Source organism: Lontra canadensis, unplaced genomic scaffold (assembly GCF_010015895.1).
Source record: "Lontra canadensis isolate GAN:19392208 unplaced genomic scaffold, GSC_riverotter_1.0 scaffold3, whole genome shotgun sequence".
Taxonomy (NCBI): domain Eukaryota; kingdom Metazoa; phylum Chordata; class Mammalia; order Carnivora; family Mustelidae; genus Lontra; species Lontra canadensis.
The window spans coordinates 16,853,767-16,876,226 of record NW_022630997.1 but is presented as its reverse complement, the minus strand read 5'-3'; the positions used below and the strand labels follow the sequence as shown (position 1 = coordinate 16,876,226).

The 22,460-nt window shown below is 36.9% G+C and overlaps 1 protein-coding gene across 7 annotated transcripts in view; it reads left to right on the top strand.

Annotated features, from left to right (window-relative positions):
* Window positions 1-22,460, top strand: part of BTRC (beta-transducin repeat containing E3 ubiquitin protein ligase) — a 177,615-nt gene that overhangs the window by 99,837 nt on the left and 55,318 nt on the right. For 5 of the 7 annotated variants that reach the window (XM_032881996.1, XM_032882023.1, XM_032881987.1 and 2 more), the window contains 2 exons: window positions 925-1,002; window positions 16,713-16,802. In XM_032881996.1, the coding sequence (XP_032737887.1) occupies window positions 925-1,002; window positions 16,713-16,802 (168 nt within the window). The remainder of the gene's footprint in view (window positions 1-924; window positions 1,003-16,712; window positions 16,803-22,460) is intronic. The other 2 variants (XM_032881977.1, XM_032882007.1) reach the window with 1 other exon arrangement.

Genomic DNA, 22,460 nt, shown 5'->3' with positions numbered 1-22,460 from the left:
TGGGTTGCTATTTTATTACTCTGTTGATACTTAGAATTCTGAACTTGCTTTCAATTGGATTTTTTTTTTTTTCCTCTGTTCTTAAGTATTTAAAAATCCCATTGACATTTATGGTCTTCTAGCTGCTGTTTGAGGTGATAGTGGCAAGAATAGACTGTAATTTTATTTTATTTTATTTATTTTTTTAAGATTTTATTTATTTATTTATTTTGACAGACAGAGATCACAAGTAGGCAGAGAGGCAGGCAGAGAGAGGCAGGGAGGAAGGCTCCCTACTGAGCAGAGAGCCTGATGAGGGGCTCAGTCCCAGGACCCTGGGATCATGACCTTAGCTGAAGGCAGAGACCTTAAACCACGGAGCCACCCAGGCACCCCTGGACTGTAATTTTAAACCATTGATGAAATTATGTTGTTTTGAGCTAAGTACTATGTTATTTTTAATAAAAGAAAAATCGGAGAAGAGGACAAAGAGAAGGAACTATTTATTTTAGGATCCAGACTTTGAGAATTTCTAGTGACTAAACATTTACTATAGTTTAAAACTAATTGTTTAAAATAGAAGTTAATAATCATGGTTTAAGTTATTACCAGCTAAGTATAAACTGGAGCTTTCTCGTGTCCAGTGTCCCCTGCATTTTCAAAGACCAATAAACTAGATTCCTAATGACTGTGATCTGCTGGGCAGTGCTTAAAAATAGATGAAATACTTTCCACCTAAGTCCCTACTTAAATTTATTTATATACATGGGCATATGTTTTCCTTTATGTAAGTGTATGTCTGTATGTATATAAATCTTCAAGTGAATAAATGCATAAATATACATGGTATTCTAGCTTACAGAATTAGAAATGTAATTCAGTTTACTCCCACAGAATAAGATTGAAGATAATGAGAACTGAATTAAAGCTTACTTTCTTTCACAGAATTCCTCAGAGAGAGAAGACTGTAATAATGGCGAACCCCCTAGGAAGATAATACCAGAGAAGAATTCACTTAGACAGGTATGAAATTCAGTCTGTCTTAAAATAAAAAGCTACCAACAACAGAAGAAAAGACAGAAAACCCTCAATTTGCCATTCGTTAAGCACTGGAGCTTAAATTAAGAATACTCTGAAGTTGAGGTGGCTGTAGCCATCAATTTCAATCAGGTAACATTGTTTTTCCAGTCTTTTAAAAATATCCTAGGTGTACAAGTAGAGGAAAGGTTGATTGCTTACGTTTAGTGAAAACAACACCAAAGAAAAGTTTTCTTGTTCAGGAAAAATAACTTGAAATGCTTCTTAAGTGCAGATAGTAGAATAGTTGCTTTAAACTTACTTTCCTTTGAGATTCTTAACACATTTTTTTAAAATTAACAATCAAAAGGGATCTGCCTCTAGTGAAGTTAGCTCCTTTTAGTCTGAGCAGTATTTGTTTGTTTTTTCTAAAAGTAAAGGCCATTATTGATGATGATAACTTTAAAAAAAATTTCTCCTCACTGTACCCCACTCCCCAAAGATAATACATTTTGCTTTGAAAGTTAATTCCATGGTGCCCTCTTTTCTTAAATGAAAATGTCCAGAAACATTTGCTTAAAAAATTTGCTCTTCTCACTGCCTGCAGCAACCTCTAACATCTTTTGTCCCCAATAGCAACAAAAACAAGTTCACTAGAATGTTGCCAGAGAATAGGTATACCACCTCTTCACTTTTAGTGTAAGGTTGGATAAGATGAGCGCCAGCAGTAGCCAAAGTATTTTCAGTTTACTTCACTTACGGTACTATTCTTAGGAAAAAAGAAAAGAGGTCTGATATTTGTCTAGTGTCCACCACAAACCTGGTATTTGTTTCATTCCATCCTCACATTCACCCTACAGAGTTGGTAGATAGCGCCTCCGATTTATAGATGAAGAAAATGGAGACTTAGGGAGCTTAGGTGACTTGCTTATGAGCTTGTCAGTGATTTAAAACCCAGATCTCAATGTTGCTCAAGCGTTTCTACTTCTGCCTTCTGATTCCAAGTTTGTATAACAGTGTTAACATAGGGAAAAAGTACTTGAAACTGTGCTATACTCATTTTTTATTTACTATATGGTAAAAATTTGGGGATGGGCACTTTTCCTTTTTGATAAAAATAATTGTTTAGTAAGTAGAACTGAATCCATTCAGGAAGCTTTTGTAAAAAACCTTTATGATTAGTAATTGATACTATGCAGTTAACAGCTTTATTTGGAGACAAACAGCTGATAATCTAAAACTAAATAAATAGGACAGTATCGAGTAAGATAAATTTAGAGGGAGAAAGTCTCTCCCCACTCTACAGAAACAACTGTCAGAAAACAATGACACGACAAAAAGTTTTGGCAACTTTATTTAAGCTAACAAACGAATTTTCACTCTGCAAAGTTATAAATTAATTTTAATAGGCTGATCCAGATGGTCCATTTGGAAAATGGATAGGCTGATCTGTTGAAAATTAAACTAAATTTATCTCTCTCATACTTCAAACTGAAGCAAGAGAGAGAATCGTGCCTATTAAGTCCAGCACATACAGATGGACCAGCAGGTCACACATGGGACTAATCTGATTCATTTTAAAAATAAATGCATACATTATTGAATCATTTTCTACTTGCAAGATCCGTTGTGTGCAGTATTTGAAAGAGATACGCTGTGGCTTTTTCATTGCTTTTTAGCAGATTTGCTTCACCCTCTCCACTTTAATATAACAACCATTTTGTTTTTGTTTGTGTCTTTCCTCCTAGTGCTCCAAAATGATTTTTCTAATATCTGTCATTCAGTGTTGAGATCCAAGCTCTGGAGATTAATTAGGTCATGAGGCTTTTTCCCCTCCTCTCTTTGTAAAGGGTTTTATCTCTATTCTCTTTATGAAGAGCATGAACTCAGTGTTCTTGGAAAGAGAAATGGCCTTTAGAAACGGGGAAGTAGGAGATCCTCCTGGGGCCCTCTGAATCTTTTAGCTTCTGGGTGTTTTAACAGCCCTATGAATGCAGATTTGTAAATTTATTGCAGTGCCATCTGGTTTTTTGCTCGAACCAGATTACTGTTGGCTTGTGTCTGTCTATTGTGGTGGTCACTCCCTAGGAGCTTGCCCTCTCAATCTTAGGGAAGAGTGATGAATAGCAGGGGTCAATAGAAGCGGGTCACAGGGCAGCTGTCCAGGACTGCCCTGAACTTGATTACCCCACTGCTGATTTTTTTAATGTAGGACATAATATATAAGCTGTTTAAACTCCCTCTTTTCTCTGTTGCATGACAATAATGAAGTGCCATTTGCTCCCTCCCCCCCCTCCCACTTTAGTCAAGTTAATACAGATAAAAAGATGTCAAGGCTGCCTTTTACCTAGTGTTGATGTAAGTAGGATTTGCATCATGTAGGCCAATCCCTTGAGATTCTTTTGCAGATATTTCTAATGGGATTTCAAGGAACTCTTTCACTATTGATTTGAAAATGCTCAGTTAAATTCTAACAAGTTTAGTATTGTTTTAAACTGATTTTATAGTTCACGTATATTGTTCTAAAATACAGTCGCAGGTGATGATAGACTATGACCACTACCTGGTAACTTCCGAGTTATTTAAAAATATGGAGGAGCGGAAAGAAGGGTCATCACTACAATTCTTACAGACATTTAAAGGATAATGAGGGGATATTATAAATAACTTCAAACCACAGTTTTGGCAACTTAGGTGAAATGGACACATTCCTTGAAAAATACAACTTACTGAAACCAATGCAAGGTGAAACAAATTTGAATAGCCTGATGTCTAGTAAAGAAATCACATTATCAAAAGGCCCCCAAATGGTTTCACCAGTGAATTCTATCAGACATTTGAGGAATAAATAGCTCACTCTTGTACAAACTCAGAAAACAGAGAAGGAAAGAACACTTCCTGACTGTATTATGAGGCCACTGTAACCATAATTCCAAAACCTGACAAAGACGTTAGCAGAAAAAGAAAATATTGAAGGAGAAAGTCAGGAGACTTGGTGACTGCCCTCAGTGTCACCAAGCCATTTTGTATACCCATTTTTCCATTTAATTTCCAGTATCAGAAGGCAGGAAGGTTAGTGAGGAAAGAGAAGCAGTGTATCCTTTTAAGGTTCTGAATTTGGGAATAATCTCCTTACTGCTCCACATTAAGTAAAGTGTGAACTTCTGTTTAAAGAATGTACAGTGGCTACAATTTTCTATCTACTTTTGTTTCTAAAACGTGAAGCCAAGGAAACCATAGCAACTGTTTTCAGTGCTTTTATTCATATCTGCAAACAAGGGCAAAGGCCTGGGAGGATACACGAAAGTACTCATTACTTTTTGAAAATGTAGCCTTACAACATGCAACTTCTTCTTTGCTTCACATTGGTGCTAATAGGATCTGTCAGCCCTGCCTTTCTCTGTAATTGAGTAAATTGTGACCTCTGTCTAATCCTTCCCCATCCCCCATTCCCTTTGTGTATGTGTCCACTTACCATCCTGAGAACGTGGGCAGTGATAAATAAAGCATTGAGTAGAGCTCTCTCAACTCTTTGAAAGCAGCATGATGCCAGCCCTCTAGTTATATTTCTTTAAGTGTTTACGTTTTTCTGTATTCTTTCTCTTGTGTAGCTGGAACCCTGGGGATGCAAAGCCATGAGAGAGGCCAAGAAGCTAACAAAGTAGCTGTCTCCCTTGTTAGCTTGTTCCTTTATTCTTTAAAAACAAGATAAAAACCATCTGGCTCAGGGCATTACATTTTCCTCCCCCATGCACCTCTATAGATGGAGACTTCACCTGCAGTGAGGGTTTACATTGATTAGGGAGGGAGCAGTAATTCAAGCTCCCATCCTCTTCAAGGATACTTTGCAGTCTTTAAAGGTGCTGACCCACTGAGTTAAACTGTCAAGGGAGGATAAAAAAGTATCTTCATCCCAGGAGGTAACAGCTGCCAGGTTTTCAACACCTTGCACGCTGCTGGAAAAATGTCACAATTGTCAGCTGAAAGAAAAATGACTCTGTTGTCATCTTCTGTTAATGACTGGGCCTTATAAAGGGAACTACATAAGCCTTTCAGAAGGAATAAGTAGATATTTTCCTTTCCTACCCCCATGCCCCTAAATTCCCGTGTTCTAAACATTACCTTAAACTAGATCCATAAAAAACAGCAGTGAAGAACCTAAACAGCCCCATATCAGCATGGAGGTCTGATTGGCATAGCTCCTTTATACAGTTGGATGAGTAGGAGGAAAAAGCACATCTCTGACACAGAAAATGACATTATAGTGTGTATTAACAAAACAACAACAACAACAAAAAGTCATTCATAAGCCAGTGAACTGAGAGAAAACACACTGTATTTCTGCTCTTTGGAGGACAATTTGTTTTCAAGCAGCATCCAGATGGGTAAATACCACGACATTTCTTTTTTCAAGAGAGCCACTTCTTTTCTTCCTTTAGAAAAAAAAAAAAAGAAACTCACTGAATTTACTTCCTTTAATAGCTCTATAATGTTTGTATATGATGGCATTCCCTTCTTTCTGATTTGATTGATGAGGGGAAAGGTTTAATGAAATCCCTGATATTAGCCAGGCAAGTTGTTTTTTTTTTCCTATTTGTTTTAGGTTAGTCATTTTAATTGTATTGAGTAATTAGAAGGTACACACAGCCAGGGGAGCTTTGTTCTGATAATTGCTCAAGAAAACCCATTCCCTATCTGCCGTTGCTTTGTGTTAAGACATTTCTCCCTCTAGTGGCAATAGTAAGCACTTTGACTTGGCAGTAGGCAAGGTGTAATTGCAATATGACAAACTATGCTTAAGGGACTATCTTGTAAATACTTTAGTTTGGGGTTTGGCATTATTTCATTATATATGTGTGTTTTTTTCCCCTATGAAACTTCCTACCTCTCCCCCCGCCCCCAAAGTGTTTTGGGCTTTGGATGGAAAAAATTGCCTGAGATGTTTATTAAAAAAAAAAAAAAAAATCACAGTGCATCCTGGGTAATGTTTTGCAGCTTGACTTAATTTTAGTCATCTGTTTTAATTACCTATTTATAAAAATGCTTTTGCATTTGTAGACATTATTTACTTTGGAAGAAGCACCTCATTTGAAATAAATAAATAAATTGTATTTATTTTAAATAGTCCATGTAAAAGACCTTAAAGGTAATTAATGTAGGTCTCTTAAGTAAGACAAAAGTGATCTTTCCAAGTCTGATGAAGTGATTTGTTTATTTAACTTCCCTCTTTGGCTGAATCCTTTAGAGTCTAATAAACTTTTTTTAAAAAACATGGTTTGGCAATTTGTGTCTAGCTACAAAAACCCTTCTTCAAAAAGAAGCAATTTAATAACAGGCTTTCTTAAAATTACTTTGAGGAAGGAAGACTGTATAGGGGGTTGGTGTTTTGTTTTATTTTTATTTCAGTGTAATCATTCTTTGATAAATTGTGTAATCACTGACTTAGTAGAAAAAAATATTATTGAACTCCCGGGTTGCAATGACCATAAAATAGTGTATTTTCATATAGAGACTTGAGATATTGTGAATAAATTATAAAGGAAACAGCTTATATGCTGGTCGAAGTCCATATGGACCCAATTCTTTTTGTGTTCAGTGCTTAATGTGGGTGTACCATTTTAAGAAAAAAAGGTGGGGGGGGAGCCTATTGTGCCCTTCTGTATGAGTCTTTTTAAAATCTGCCCTAAGAGTAACTTGGAATGAGAACAGATACAGCATTGCATCCATTGAATGAGATTGGGTAGCATCAGTGTGGCATTCTTAAAGCCCAGTTCCAGCTTCCCTAGATATTGCCTTGTAGTTTGGTTTTTCTATCCCATATTCTTGCTGGGGACTTGATTTGATGTGACCATATATCTGAAGGTCCCTGTCTCCTCCTCTCCCCCGCTTCCTGCCCCCCAATCACTAGCCATTTTCATTATACTATATCTTGTTTTGCTATAGGGCTGCTGAACAGATTTCTTAAGCAGCTTTTTGCAAGGTTAAAAGAAATGCAGCTTGGTAACAAGTTTGTGTCATTTTAAATATATACCTTCTAGTAAATAAGGAGAAGTCTGGCAATCAATCCCTTTTAGTGTGTTATATGTTTCACCTGACAACTAAACCTTCTATTGATTAGCCATTACTTTGTTAGATAATCCTATGTCATTGAATCCATTGTAAAAAATTAAACTCTTTAAAATGTTTTACCCTAGCAGCACTGTGAAAATTGAAAACTTGTTCAGAATTACAGCCTGCTTTCACAAAGAAGGTAGTTTTCAGCAAGGCATCTTCCTGGTTTATGCTTATGTGCTTTATATGCAATATAAAAATGTATTAAAGTACTCCAACGCAAAACTCTCTGCTTCTGGTTCAGCAATGTAAGCTACCTTTTCGAATGTTGCATGGGGACAGGGCCTATCTTGCCAGTGGCAGTTATACTCACTAGTTTAATTTTAGCCTGGAAGGAGTCTTATAATAGTAAAATATTGAATGTAAGAATACTGAATTTTTTAGCCTTTTTATTCCAGAGTGATCTTAGGACTGTGCCAAGTTGTAATTTACTAATCTGTGTGACTTCCTTAGGGTGTAGGCAAGATTGTTTACCCATTTTACAGATGGGATGGCTAGAAAATAAAAGCTTATGTATACTCTTACTCTAAAAACTCTGGCAGGTCTAGAACTGGTTTCCTAAATCTATATAATATTCCCCTGGTGTCTTATACTCACTTCTGAGAGAAAAGGAATTTTGGAGGGAAATAAATTAGTTTTCTAACCTGCCATGACTATTTTTTCCCCCAGAAAATAGCATAATATTTTTATTAATTAACTAGACAAAACTTTAGTTCATTTTCCCCCAAAATATTAACTGTATACCTTTATGTTTTTATTGGAGTAAATTTTTCATACAGTGAACTGCATAGATACTAGTTGTATAAGTCAATGAAAATATGATAAATTTGTCTGCCTGTGTAACCACACCCTTATCAAGCTGTAGAACATTTTCATTACCCAAGAAAATATCCTTGATCTCCTTCCAGCCAATTTTCCCATTGCCCATGAGTCAAACATCGATCAACATACTCTCATAGGTTAGTTTCACTTTTTCTAGAATTTCATGTGATAGAATCATAGATTTTTGGGGTCTGACTTTCAGTGTAATGTTTATGAGATCCACTGATTCCGCTGTGTGTATCAGTAGTATATTCCCTTTTATTGTATATTCTGTTGAATAAATATACTGTAGTTTGTTTTCCATTCTGTTGGTGGATACCCAAGCTACTTGCATTTTTTTTTAAGATTTTATTTATTTATTTGGCAGAGAGAGAGAGAGAGATCACAAGTAGGCAGAGAGGCAGGCAGAGAGAGAGAGAGAGGTGGAGGCAGGCTCCCCGCCAAGCAGAGAGCCTGATGCGGGTCTCAATCCCAGGACCCTGAGATCATGACCTGAGCCGAAGGCAGAGGCTTAACCCACTGAGCCACCCAGGTGCCCGCTACTTGCATTTTTATAAATGTAGTTGCTATGGATGTTCTAATATAAAGCTTTTTTGGTGAGTATGTGTTGAATACTTCTTGATGTGCTTGTTAGCTATTTGGATGTTGTCTTTTGTGAAGTATCCATTTAAGTTTTTTGTCATTTAAAAAAACTGCATTGTCTGTCTTACTGAGTTCTAGAACTCATGATATTGGCTCTTTGTGAGATATGTGTTCTGAATATTTTCTCACAAGTTTGCCTATTTATTCATGGTGTGTTTTGATGAGAAGTTTCTCATTTTTGAATGAAGCCCGGTCTATTAATCCTTACCTCATGATTATACAGATACTCTAAGTTTTCTTCTAGAGGGTTTGTAAGTTTTAGCTTTTACCCTTAATTCTGTGATCCATCTCAAATTAAGGCTTATGTGTGCTGTTCATTATTTTCCCCATGCTTTTTTATTCAGTTGTTTTGATACCATCGTTGAAGACTTTTCCTTTCCCCCATTGAATTACATGAGTGCTTTTGTCAAAAATTACTTGGCTGTACAAGTGTAGTCTGTTTCTGAACGTCCTGGAGAAGAGGCTGCTGGTAGATGCAGAGCAAAGGGTACCAGCAGCTGAGGCACTGACCAACCCCTGCTTTAGATTCAACAGAAGGCAAGCTCAAGTCCTCTTTTTTTAGAAGTGTGTATCAGTAGTGTATTCTCCTTTATTGTTTGTAAATAAGGCACCAAATACTACGCTCTTGATCATTACAGCTTTAGTAAGTCTGATTCAAGTAGTGTGAGTCTTTAATATCCTTAATTTTAATATTGTTTTGGTTATCATAGATACATTTCTGTATAAATTTTAGAATCATTAGCAATTTCTTTTAAGAAGTCTGCAGGGTTTTGATTTGGATTTTAAATACATACTGGGACACACACACATACACACACAGTCTCTCTCTCTCTCATGTATTCATTTCAGTAGAATTAGCCTCTCAATAATATTGAGTCTCCCAGTCTATAAACATAGCATATGTCTCCATTTAATTTTGTCTTTTTAAATATTTCTAAGCAATATTTCTTAGTTTTCAGTATACATTTCTTAAACAGATTTATTTCTTTTAATGTTTTTCAATGTTAGTATAAATTTTTTCATTTAATTTTTTATTCTTGACACTCTTTCCTGTCATTTGTGAATAAAGACAATTTTATTTCTTTTCCAAGTTATTTGCCTTTTGTTTCCTTTTTTTGGCTTATTTCAATGACAATGGCCTCTTCTATAATTTTGAATAGATGTGATAAGGGAGCATCTTTGCCTTGTTCCCAGTCTCAGAGGGACTGTGTTTGGTCTTTTGTCACTAAGTATGATGTTAGTTCAAATTTTTGTAGATGTCCTTTATGGGATTAAGAAAGTTCCCTTTTATTTCTAGCTTGCTGAGATTTTGTTTTATTGCTGTTATTGTCATTATGAGTGAGTGTTTAATTTTGTCAAATGCTCCCCTCCACACTTGCTCTGTTAATATGGTTAATCACATTAATTGACTTTATTAAGAATTTTTGTGTCTGTATTCATGGGGGATATAGGTCTGTAATTTCCTTCCTTCCTTCCTTCCTTCCTGTCTCTCCCCCCCCTCCACTTCCTCCTTTCCCTCCTCCCATCCTCTCTCCCTCCTTTCCTTCTTCCATTCCTTCCTTCCTTCCTTCCTTCCTTCCTTCAGGCTCCACACAGCATGGAACCCAGTGTGGAGTTTGAACTCACAACCCTGAGATCAAGACCTGAGCTGAGATCAAGAGTTGAACACTTAACCAGCTGAGCACCCAGGCACCCCTGTAGTTTTCTTTCTAATGTCTTTGTCAGGTTTTGGTGTCAGGGTTATGCTGCCCTCATAAAATGAGATGAGAAGTTTTCCACTCCTCCTCTATTTCCTAGAAGTGTTTGTGTATGGTCCTGGTGTTATTTCTTCACTAATATTTAATAGAATTCACCAGTGAAACCATCTGGGCCAGAAGTTTTCTTTTTGGAGAAGATTTTGTTTTTTAATTTATGTGGAATAATTTTCACTTACAATTTCAGTTTCTTTAATAGATACAGAGCTATTCAGGTTGTCTTTTTCTTATCATGTCAGTTTTGGTAATTTGGGTCTTTCAAGAAATGTACCCTATTTTATTTTAATTAATTAATTAATTAATTAATTAATTTTTTAAGATTTTGTTTATTTATTTGACACAGGGAGAGAAACAGCAAGAGAGGGAATGCAAGCAAGGGGAGTTGGAGAGGGAGAAGCAGGCTTCCTGCTGAGCAGGGAGCCAGATGTAGGGCTTGATCCGGGGACCTTGGGATCATGACCTGAGCCAAAGACAGCTGCTTAACAACTGAGCCAACCAGGCATCCCAAAATGTATCCTGTCTTATCCAACAGATTATAAACTATTCATATTTTTAATTTTAATATTCAGATTATTCTATATTGGGCTAACAAGAGCCCCTTTGACTTGTGCCCCTGTGACATACCTCTCATTCCCTGTGTATCTCCATGTTTATCTTGTATTTTCCCTGTGCAATCCTGGAATCGGTGTATCTCCAGAGAGCTATGGTTCCTTTCAGTGTAAAATGGTGTTTAGAAGCCAAGTTTGAAGCATTAACTTATATTTTACACCTATATTGATATATTTTCAAAACCATGAATTCATATTTGTATCTGCAGTTCTAATTCAGTACCACAGAGTTTGTTCTAGATCTCTCCCTTTTCATATTTATGATTATTTGTTCTTATAGTAAGAAACCTGTTTTTTTTTTTTTCTTTCAGCAGTTTAATCGTGTTGTTTCTTGTCTTCTAGTCTTCGTTGTTTATGGTGAAACTTTTTATGTCTGCCTTTATTTGTATTGTTGGCTCCCATGTATGGAGCATCCCTTTTTTCTTAGGCTCTTTCTTGGTTTTGTCTTTGATACTGGTTTTCAGCAGTTTTGACTGTTTGTTCCTAGTTCTTGTTATCTTTGTATTTAATCTCCCTAGAGTTTGCTGATCTCAGATCGGTAAGCCAATGGTTTTCACCAAGTTTGAGAACTATTTGATCATTATTCTTATAACTTTTTTTGTGCCCCATTCTCACTTTTCTTGTGGGTTTTCAGTTTACAACTATGTTAGATCATTAACACTTACCCACAGATAACTGAGCCTCTGTTCATTTTTGTTCTTTTATTCTCTCTTTCCTTCAGTTTAGATCATTTTAGTTGATCTCTCTTTAGTTCATTGACCTTTTTGTCTGCCATCCCCAGTCTGCTTTTAAACCCATCTGGTAAATTTTTAAATTTCAGATAGTATGGGAACGCCTGGGTGGCTCAGTTGGTTGGACAACTGCCTTCGGCTCAGATCATGATCTTGAAGTCCTGGGATCGAGTCCCACATCGGGCTCCCAGCTCCATGGGGAGTCTGCTTCTCCCTGTGACCTTCTCCTTGCTCATGCTCTCTCTCACTGTCTCTCTCTCAAATAAATAAATAAAATCTTAAAAAAAAAAATTCAGATGTATACTTTGAAGTCGTAGAATTTTGGTTCATTTTGGGTTTTCATTTTTCTGGTGAAAATTTCTGTCTGTTTATCCATTGTGATTGTATGTTTCATTTAAGATGTTGAATATTATAGCTTCTATAAAGCCTTTATAAGCTGGTTCCCATACTAGATCATCTTAGGACCATTTTCTACTGGTTCTTTTTTCTCTTGACTCTGGGTTCCATTTATCTGCTTCTTAAAGCCAGCAGTTTTTGATTATATAGTGGACATTATAAATTACTCATTGCAGAGACTCTGGATTCTTTTATCTTCTGCTGATTAACTTACTGACTGATCACTGTGACTTCACAGACTGTTGGTTTACATTTGTTAGGGCAGGTATGTTTTGATTTTTCCCATGAAACTAAGGTAGAGGCTTTACTCCTAAGGCCTGCTGTTTACTCTCGATGCAGGGTCATCCCAAGTTTTTAGTGAAAGTTTGAGATGCCTGTTAAGTTCCTATAATTTAGTGGGAATCAGAATCTAAATTCTGTCTCCCCTCATGGGCAACAGCTTCAGTCCCTACCCCAGTCTTTCAGTCTTCTCTCACTTTCCATTGGAATCCTTATAGTCACCCATTCATTTATGTAGTTTGGGGATTAGCCATGGATTAGAGGAGAATTGAGCCTCCCCTGTGGGTCTGTTTTCTATGCTTTCTCAATCTTCAGCCACTGTGGCAGCCCTGAGCTCCATCCTTTGGCATATCAAGCCAATAAACTAGCTTTCTAACTGAATTTTAGTCACCCTGCATCGAGTAGATTGGTGAGTACCCTCAGGGAAAAAGCACATATACATGGATGTTACCCTGTGTGTTGCTCCTCTTTGAAGGTCAGTCTATTCTCAGTCTATTCTTCCCCTCAGTTTCTTACTACTTTAGGTCATTCTCCAGTGCCTTTAAGTAGTTCTTATTAAAATTTTTCCCTATGGTTTGTAATTGTTACCTTATGAAGGTTAATCCCATGTAAGCATCTCTGGCATTATTAGAACTTGAACTCTTCGGCTTACATTTTTTATGTTATTCAGTATATACCAATCACTTCATAAATGTCTTTTAAAAACATAGGAAGTTTCATCTAAAAGCTTTTATGTTGTCTATACCTGAATAATAAATGTTTGTAGTATTAGTAGTTGCAAAAAAGTACTGAACCCTGAGCCCAGAAGATACGTGCACTAATAGCTGCTATACACAAAGGTCAGATGATCCAGTTTATTCCTTTAAAATATGTTTTGGGTATGCCTGGGTGGCTCAGTCCGTTAAGCTTCTGCCTTTGGCTCAGGTCATGATCCCAGAGTCCTGGGATCAAGTCCTGCGTCAGGCTCCCTGCTCAGTGGGGATTCTTCTTCTCCCTCTGCCTGTCACTCTCCCTGCTTGTATGCTCACTCGCTCGTGCTCTCTGACAAATAAATAAATAAAATCTTTAAAATATGTTTTGAAATAATTTCAGCTTAAATTGTGTAAGAATAAAACAGTTAAGTGGTTATAAATTTCTCAAAGTTTAATTTGAATGGAAAACAATTTTATAATACTTTTTCTCCATTTTCTTAAATGTTTTTACCTACATCTTTCCAAAGAATGATAATTGACCAAAATGAATAGCTCATCCATTGCTGACATAAATAATAGGAGAAATCATAGCTTTTCCTCACAGAAAAATAATTCCATTTAATAAATGTGGAAGGAAAGCAGGAAATCTAAAAATCACCATCAGAACACCACAGTGAAAATTATCATAGGCAAGATCCACCGATGGATGCTAAAATTAGCAGGCAGAAGTTGAAGTAGAATCCAAGTATTTGCATCATCTCAGAATATTTCTCCCAATATATTTCGTGATTCCTAAAGGAAAAATAAAAAACTTACAGTGGAGAATCTTGGCAGACATGACCATAGGCATATGATAAAGTCTGACATCACTAGAAATACTTAACAACCTGCCTCCTAACTATATGTGTTGAGAAAAGTGCATCACCTTTGTGGTATCCTTCCCAATAATGTATAACCTTCATCTGATCATGAGAGAACATGAGACAAAGCCAGATTGAGAGACAATATATAGACTAATCAGTACTCTTCAGAAGTGTCATAGTCCTAAAAGATAGGACTGAGAAATTGTCATAGATTAGATGAAACTGAAGAGACATGATAACTAAATTCAGTGTGGCATCTTGGGTTAGATCCTGAATAGAAAAAGGATCTTAGTGAGAATTGGTGAAATTCAGAAGAAATTCTTTATTTTGTACCAAGTTAATTGTTTAGTTTTGATAAGCATTCTGTGGTTATGTAAGTCATTAACATAAGGGAAAGCTGGAGGGAAGGGTATACAGAAACTCATTTTACAACTATTCTGTAATTCAGAATTTTAAAAAATTGATTTTTTCCTATTGTTGCTTATAAGAGATTGCCTATGTCTTAAGATTTTTCTCTTTAATTCCAGCACATATAGTTCTCCAACATTGTAGTTCTCAAAAAGTGTTCCTAAACCAAGAGCATTAACTTCAACTAGGGAATTGTTATAAAAGCATTCTCAGAAGCCTGAGGGTAGGACCTAACAATGTGTACACTGGGGGGGGGGGGGGCCCTTTTTTTTTTTTTTTTTCTTCAGATTTTATGATTTTATTTATTTATTTACTTACTTACTTATTTACTTACTTTTAGAGAGAGTGAGCAAGTAGGGGGAGGAGCAGAGGGAAAGAGAATCCAAAGCAGACTTCATGCCAAAGCACAGAGCCTGATGTGGGGCTCTATCCCATGACCCCAGCCAAAATCAAGAGTCAGTTGCCCAGGGGCGCCTGGGTGGCTCAGTGAGTTAAAGCCTCTGCCTTTGGCTCAGGTCGTGATCCCAGGGTCCTGGGATCGAGCCCCGCATTGGGCTCTCTGCTCAGCAGGGAGGCTGCTTTCTCCTCTCTCTCTGCCTGCCTCTCTACCTACTTGTGATCTCTGTCTTTCAAATAAATAAATAAAATCTTTAAAAAAAAAAAAAAAAAAAACAAGTCAGTTGCCCAACCTACTGAGCCACCCAGGCACTCCAACATTCTGTGTCTTAACAAGTCCTCCTAATGATTCTGATGCATGCTAAACTTTGAGGATCATGATTTATACAAACATGAAGGAAAACTTAAAAACGTTGTTTTACTATATTGGCCAATTAATAATGTTTGCTTACCATGAAGTGTAACCAGTTTTTTAAATTGTGATAAAATACATGTAACATAACATTTACCATCTTAACCATTTTTAAATGTACAGTTCAGTGGATTAAGAACATTCACATTGTTGTATAACTGTCACAAACATCCATCCCCAAAACTCTTCTCATTTTGTAAAACTAAAACCCTCTACCCATTAAACAGTAATATCCTATTTCTTCTCCTAGCTCTGGCAACCATCATTCCAGTTTCTAACTCTCTGATTTTGCCTCCTCTTAAGTATTTCTTTTTGTTTTTTTTTTTTTTAAAGATTTTATTTATTTATTTGTCAGAGAGAGAGGGAGAGAGAGCGAGCACGGGCAGACAGAATGGCAGGCAGAGGCAGAGGGAGAAGCAGGCTCCCTGACGAGCAAGGAGCCCGATGCGGGACTCGATCCCAGGACGCCGGGATCATGACCTGAGCCGAAGGCAGCTGCTTAACCAACTGAGCCACCTAGGCGTCCCTTAAGTATTTCATATAAGTGGAATCATATAGTATTTATCGTTTTGTGACTGGCTTATTTCACCTACCATAATGTCCTGAAGGTTCATTCATATCATAGTATAAGCCAGAATTTCCTTCCTTTTTAAGGCTGAATACTATTCCACTTGATGTATATGCCACATATGTCCCTGGACACTTGGGTTGCTTCCATGTTTTGGCAGTTGTGAGTAATGCTGCTAGGAACATGGATATACAAATAACCTTTTCAAGATTCTGCTTTCATTTCTTTTGGGTATATACCCAGAAGTGATATTGTTAGACCATACGGTAGTTCCAATTTTAATTTTTTGAGGAACCACCACCATGCTGTTTTCCACAGCAGTGTATGTATGCTTATACATTCCCACCTGCTGTGCACATTGGTTGCAGTTTCTCCACATCCTTGCCAACACTTGCTGTTTTCTGTTTTTTAATAGCAGCCATCTTGGGGGCACCTGGGTGGCTCAGTGGGTTTAAAGCCTCTGCCTTCGGCTCAGGTCATGATCTCAGGGTCCTGGGATCGAGCCCCGTGTCAGGCTCTCTGCACAGTGGGGGACCTGCTTCCCTTCCTCTCTCTCTGCCTGCCTCTCTGCCTGCTTGTGATCTCTGTCTGTCAAATAAATAAATAAAAATATTTTAAAAAAATAGTAGCCATCTTAGTGGGTATGAAGTGATATCTCATTGTGGAATTGATTTGCGTTTCTGAAATGGTTAGTGATGTTGAGCATCTTGTCATGTGCTTCTTGGCCATTTGTATATCTTCTGTGGATAAATGTCTGTTCAAGTCCTTTGCACATTTTTGAATAGCACCCCCACCTTCCATATGTAGAGAGAGACCACTGCTGCTTACATACTTGTTCATGAGCTCATCAGTGGCTCTTGTGGGCTCTCACTTTCTTTTGCTTCTACCTGCCTGCCTTGTTTCCAGTACCCATAAATCTGGAATTTATACGTAAGTCTCTTCATGTGTTGATTTTGAGAATAGGACAAAACTTGAAAACTGTATGTGACCACATTTTAATATTTAAACCTGTTTCTAAAAAATTGTCTTTACAGACCTATAACAGCTGTGCCAGGCTCTGCTTAAACCAAGAAACAGTATGTCTAGCAAGCACTGCTATGAAGACTGAAAATTGTGTGGCCAAAGTAAGTAATATTACCCATTAGTAGTATTATACTACATCATAACAATGCTTTATTTATAAACATCTTCACTCAGTATTATTGTTAAAGATTATCACAGGATTTTATATTTAAAAAGGAGTACATCAGGTATCATTTCCAAAGCAGACAGCAAGTTGAGTCTCCCATCTCTTCAGTTGTAAAGGAATTTTTTGGTTATGCATTCTGGTCACACTTCTAACTCACATTTGTTACTTGACACTGGTTATGGATTATTACAAATAAGATTTGTGAAAGAAAATATACAGTTATTTTTATAAGGTTGTTTATGGGTTCTAAATGTAATTAAGTATAGAATAACCATTGTAAGGATTGTGAAGTATGCTATAGAAAATTCAATTATTATATCGCTATTACTATTTTTTGGGTGGTCAATAATAGAAATACTGCTTTTGTTGATTTTGATCTGAGTAGACAGGTATGTTTTATCATGCATATGAGCTGCATTTTCTCATGTATAAAACATGTGCATATATATAGATAAAAAAGTAATCACATGTTAGAGACCTTATGGTCTAATAATTTTATTAAGTATGGCTCTAATCTTCCAAGTATCTCTAATTACATAGGAACTTTGACTTAAATTTAGGTAACAGCAATTTTGATTATTCTAGGAGTAAGTAAAATTCCGGTATGGGCTGTTTCTAGACTTTTACCTTGCATATATGCAAAATTACTGCCTTAATAACTATTCAGGGTTTTGTCACTGTTAGAACATTCCCAACTTTAACTAGTTTAGTCTATTTTATTATACACTAAGGCTCTCAGTTACTTACTGTTATTATTAGAGTTGGAGCTGGTAATCAGGTAGTCTCCATCATTTGCTACAGAAATCAAAGGACATCTCCACATTTTTTATTATTTTTAGTTTATTTCTTAAGATATGCTGTAGTCACCGGACCTACTTAACCAACTGAAAGTATATCATACAAACTATAACTGTTAGAAATGATCCACGTAAGAAATGTCAGTTTATTTAAAATTATAATTTAAAAAGATAGTTAAGTATCTCTTAGAGTTTCTTAGTAATTTGCTATAAAATGTGAAAACAAGAAATTACATATATTTATTTTTTTCAGTCATGTAGTCACAACCAGCAAGTGCTAATTGGCCCTGTTTTGTATCCAGCATTTGTACATTAAAATGGGGTATCAATTATTTGGGCCTTTAAAAATAATTCTCCTTTTTGGCTACGTTGCTCAGTTTCATCACAAGTGGGTGACTTCTGGCTAAACAAGGTAAAATCTTAGCATGAGCACCGATCCAAGGACGGGGTGACAATTTTAATGAGTTTCATTGAGAGCTAGCCAAGTGAGCATCTGTTCCTTTTGTTTTCTCCATACTTTGTAAGCCAGGGTCTCTAAGCTATAGAGTCATGTTGGTGTGTGTACGATGTGTTTTGTTTTGTTTTTTTCCCACCCTCTACTTCAGTGGTGCATGGTTAGAAATCTTCTGGCATCTGGCACAATGGCATAATTTCTTCCATGCTCTTGGGTGAGGAAACAAGTTTGCTCATTGCTGCTCATCTGTCTGTTTCCTTTGCTCCCAGATGGTGACCCTCTCATCCCATTCTTGCTTATTTTAACATTATTCTGACACCACATCCTTTCATCATGTCCTTTAATACCCCAATTTAATAATGATTTCTTTCATTTCCTATTGGAACCCACCTAACTTTCTGGGGTCAATGGCAAATAAAAGCATGTAGCTAAAAAAAATTTGTTTCTTTTAACAGCCTCCAGTGAGGTATCAATAACATGAGAATAGAGAACAAGTTTTCCCTTTTCTATTTACATGTGTTATATGTATCTCATGATTCTGTGCTGTTTCCACTGGCCTCATGTATTGCTTGACCTTTGAAAGGTAGTGACTTGCCATTATTTTTGTAGGTCTGCAAGCTTGTCCCTGTTTCCTGCTCTTCACCTTTAGCCCTTAACTGAAGTGTTTCATCTGCTACACTTGATATGGCTGCAGTAGCTTTTTGTTTGGTACAAGTGTCTATTGTTGATTCAGATTGTACTCCAAAGTGGCCTTGAATGTCTAACCATCTCCATGTGAGAGCAACTATAATATAGTGATATCAACATTTTTGTCCTCTAGTTCAAAGGAGCTAATTCAGAGTGACTTTGGTTTGGTGGAGATAGTCACTATTATTATTGAATATTGTTTATTATGAGTTTTAGAGAAGACATTAATACCAGTCATTCCCTGAAAAACAGCAAAGTTGTTTTGTTCAGACCTTATAGTACGTAGTATGTGTCTCTTCTTGGCCAGAAATACCTTACCATGAATGTTTTATAATTGGTCTATGAAGAGGGACCCTTCTGTACTGTTTAGACAATAACAAAACAAAGTGGTAAGACAAACTACAGTCACTCTAGGTTAATGATAATCTTCTGAATCTCTAACTTGAAGAATGAGACCTAAGAAAAGTTTTAAAACTAAAAAATGAAGGATGGGTCATTTTATCAGTGTTAACTTAGTCTAAGTAATATTTGGAGGCATTGAAACATCTTTTCTTTTCATCCAAAGCCTTCCTTCTTATTAATTATAGCCCTGTAGTTCATGAGACTTGTTTGGAGCATGATGAGCTCTGTATTTATTGTAGCTTTAAATGGACAGTCATTATTGACTACCAACTTAGTCTTTAAAATCAATAATCACATTGTACCTAATTGTCAACCTTGATGATGTTTTTTAATTGGTAAAGAAAACCAATAGAAAAATGAAGAGCATTAATTTTTTATATTCTCTTTTTTGCTTACTTTATTTAAATACTACCAAAAATTTTGGTTTCAGGTTTTTCCCAATTTACTTTTTACACATGCATGCGCAGAATTAAAATTAAGTTGTTTAAATGCATCTACCTAGATTCCTGCCCAGGTAGGAGAAGTTCTGCCTCTTTATGTTGGGAAAATAAACCTCTTCAGTAGTCCTTTGTAGATGTTCTGTATTGTGGTTTTTGTTGTTACTGTTTTTTACTTGAGACTAATAATCTGTTTGCAACTGACTGAGACAGAAAAATGTGATGTTCCTTTCCACTCACTCCAGATTTTGATAGAAGACTTGTTTTATTTATTTCCAAAATTATATCCGCAGGAAACAAGCTGTTTAAATTCAGATTATGCTGAAGCAAAATGGTCCTGGTATGAGAAGCAACGTGCTGTTTTACGAGCACAGAGTCCCTTTTCTCATAACTGATTGATAGTAAATATTTTCCTGAAGAATTATTGCCAACCATGAACAGTGCAACTGTTTCACTTTTTTTCCGTGCTACTTGCTGTACCAGCCATTGTCGGTAATTAAGATCTACAATTCACAATGCAGACGTTTGCACTTCCTCTGGGTCTGTGCTATTTATAAGGCATTTCAGCTGTTCAGAGTTTCTTTTGAGTTTTAAACTACATGTTAACAGGCTTCTTTAATATACTGTTCCACAAGTAGCATGTCAGATGGGCCATTCTTTGCACGGGGCTCTCTTTCAGGTCTAAACATTAGCTTTGTGGAGAATATGTTAAGATTTAACCATGTCATCGAGGCCAATGAGGTTAGAAAAACTCTGGAATGTAACATGTTACACATTAGCATATTGCTATTTCCAAAAGGCAGGAATAAGTTTCAGAAGTACTATTTTTTTTCTTTCATTTTCAAATGTTCATATGATTTTAATGAGTGTTAACGGGACTTACGGAGAACGTCTGAGAAACACTAGTCAAGTGACTTTTCCCAGCTCACTTTGAGGTAATAATCAAGGATCATTGTTATAAACAAGCGTTTGTGTGTTTGTCAGGTTAAGGATTCAGGAACACATAACCTCCTGGATGTGTATTATATTTAGGAATACAGATGTGGGATACCAAAATGGATCAGCAGATGGACTGCACATTTGTTGTATGATCATCTTCAGGAACCCTAAGTAGCATACACCATTGGAGAGGAAAGTGTGAATGGGAATCCTGGTCTGTATTAATTTGGTAAAATTGAAAATCATTTTCAGCTATTTCAAGAGAGTTAATTTCAAAAGAAAAAAAGTGAGTATTATGTCCTTGAGTGAGAGAACTGCTTGCACAGTCTCCTTACTTCCTGCACTCATTGCTAAACATGTAGGAGAAAGAAACAAGAAGCAGAAAGCTGTCAACAAAATATGTGTAAAACTTTGCCATGAGTGGGAATCAGACTGGCTATGTTAAGCCTGAAGTCAGCTGTGTTGATTCTGCATGTCGGCTGCCAGTGTCTTCCAGCAGAGCAGATCTGCAGAGAAAGGCGGACGCGGGTTTCCATGCCGATTCTTGATGGGCCCTTGAATGTAGACAGAGCTTCAAACAAAGCCTTTCCAAGGCAGTTTTATCTGCCAGAACCTGGAGATTTCTGTAGTTCTTTAGAACTACAGTGTTTCTATAAACTTTTTCCCTCAGTGAACTCTTTATGAACCTTTTTTAAAGATAGCAGCAGTGGTTCAACTGTTGGGAACCACTGATCTATCTGACTGAGGCACTTCAAGATGCTAGAACCTATTCCCATTTCTATCTAGCCAGGGAGCTAATAAGATTAAGTTTGTCTTTGTGGATTGGTCCAGATTAGCAGGAGTTGAGCCCAGTCAGTGTTTTCCTCAGTTGAAAAACTGAAAGGTTGGGAGAGAGAGGGATGAAGGAAGAAAGTTCTTCATCAAGAATTGACTGCAGTATTGCCTGCTGATGCATGTCGGATCGCCCGCATCGAGAGATCACATGGCTTCTCCAAAAGTCAAACGATCAATTCGCCTCGTTTTGGCTCTGTACTTAATGCACAAACAGTGCGATCTGCGGGGCTGTAATTGCATTGTTAGGGCCAAGGAACAAGCCTGTGCCTTTTCAGCAGACAGCTGGCAGGGAGAGAGGCATGTTGTTAGGAAAGAGAGAGGCAAGGCAAATAAAATTACTGCTAACGCTCAGAGATCGGCAGGAGTCCTACTTGCCTAATCTTACCGGTGGGAGCAAGCGGCTGTTGTAATCCAATTATAGCAGCATAAGCAATTTGTTAGACACTCCGCATAATGTAACAATTTCCCAATAAACTCTGACTTGTAATAACGTCGGCAAGAGTCCGCATAAATCTGCCCGAATGGTGGGGGCTGGAGCGTTCGGCTGGGGGCTTGTAATTGGCGCCATCAGCACGTTTTGCGGAGTGCAGTATGGTGCAGTCTTTTAGTGCAGGAATTTTAAGGAGAAAAGCATGGCACACGTTTCTTAGAAAACGAAAAGTGGCCATTAAAAGGGGAGCAGCAAGAAGGGCATACTCTTGCCTTCACATTACCTAGGAATCTTAGCGTAGGAAGAAAACAGAAGGAAGCCATATTTCCTTCAATACTAAAGGGGGGGAAGTGGGGGAAGAGTATGTGTCCTAAATTTCTTTATTTAAAAAGCATCAGTTTCTATTATTTATACGCCCCTTTTCCAGCTCCCCAAAATGCTGTTCAGGCAGCATTTAGCTAACATTTTTACAAAATGCTTATAGCCAGACAAGACTAGAAATGCCAAGTTTAAATTTGTTTTCTTCTGGAGTTTAGCATTTTATTTACAACAGGAAAATACATTTTCTTTGTGCTCAGAATAAATCTTTTAAAGATATCATCTCACTGAATAG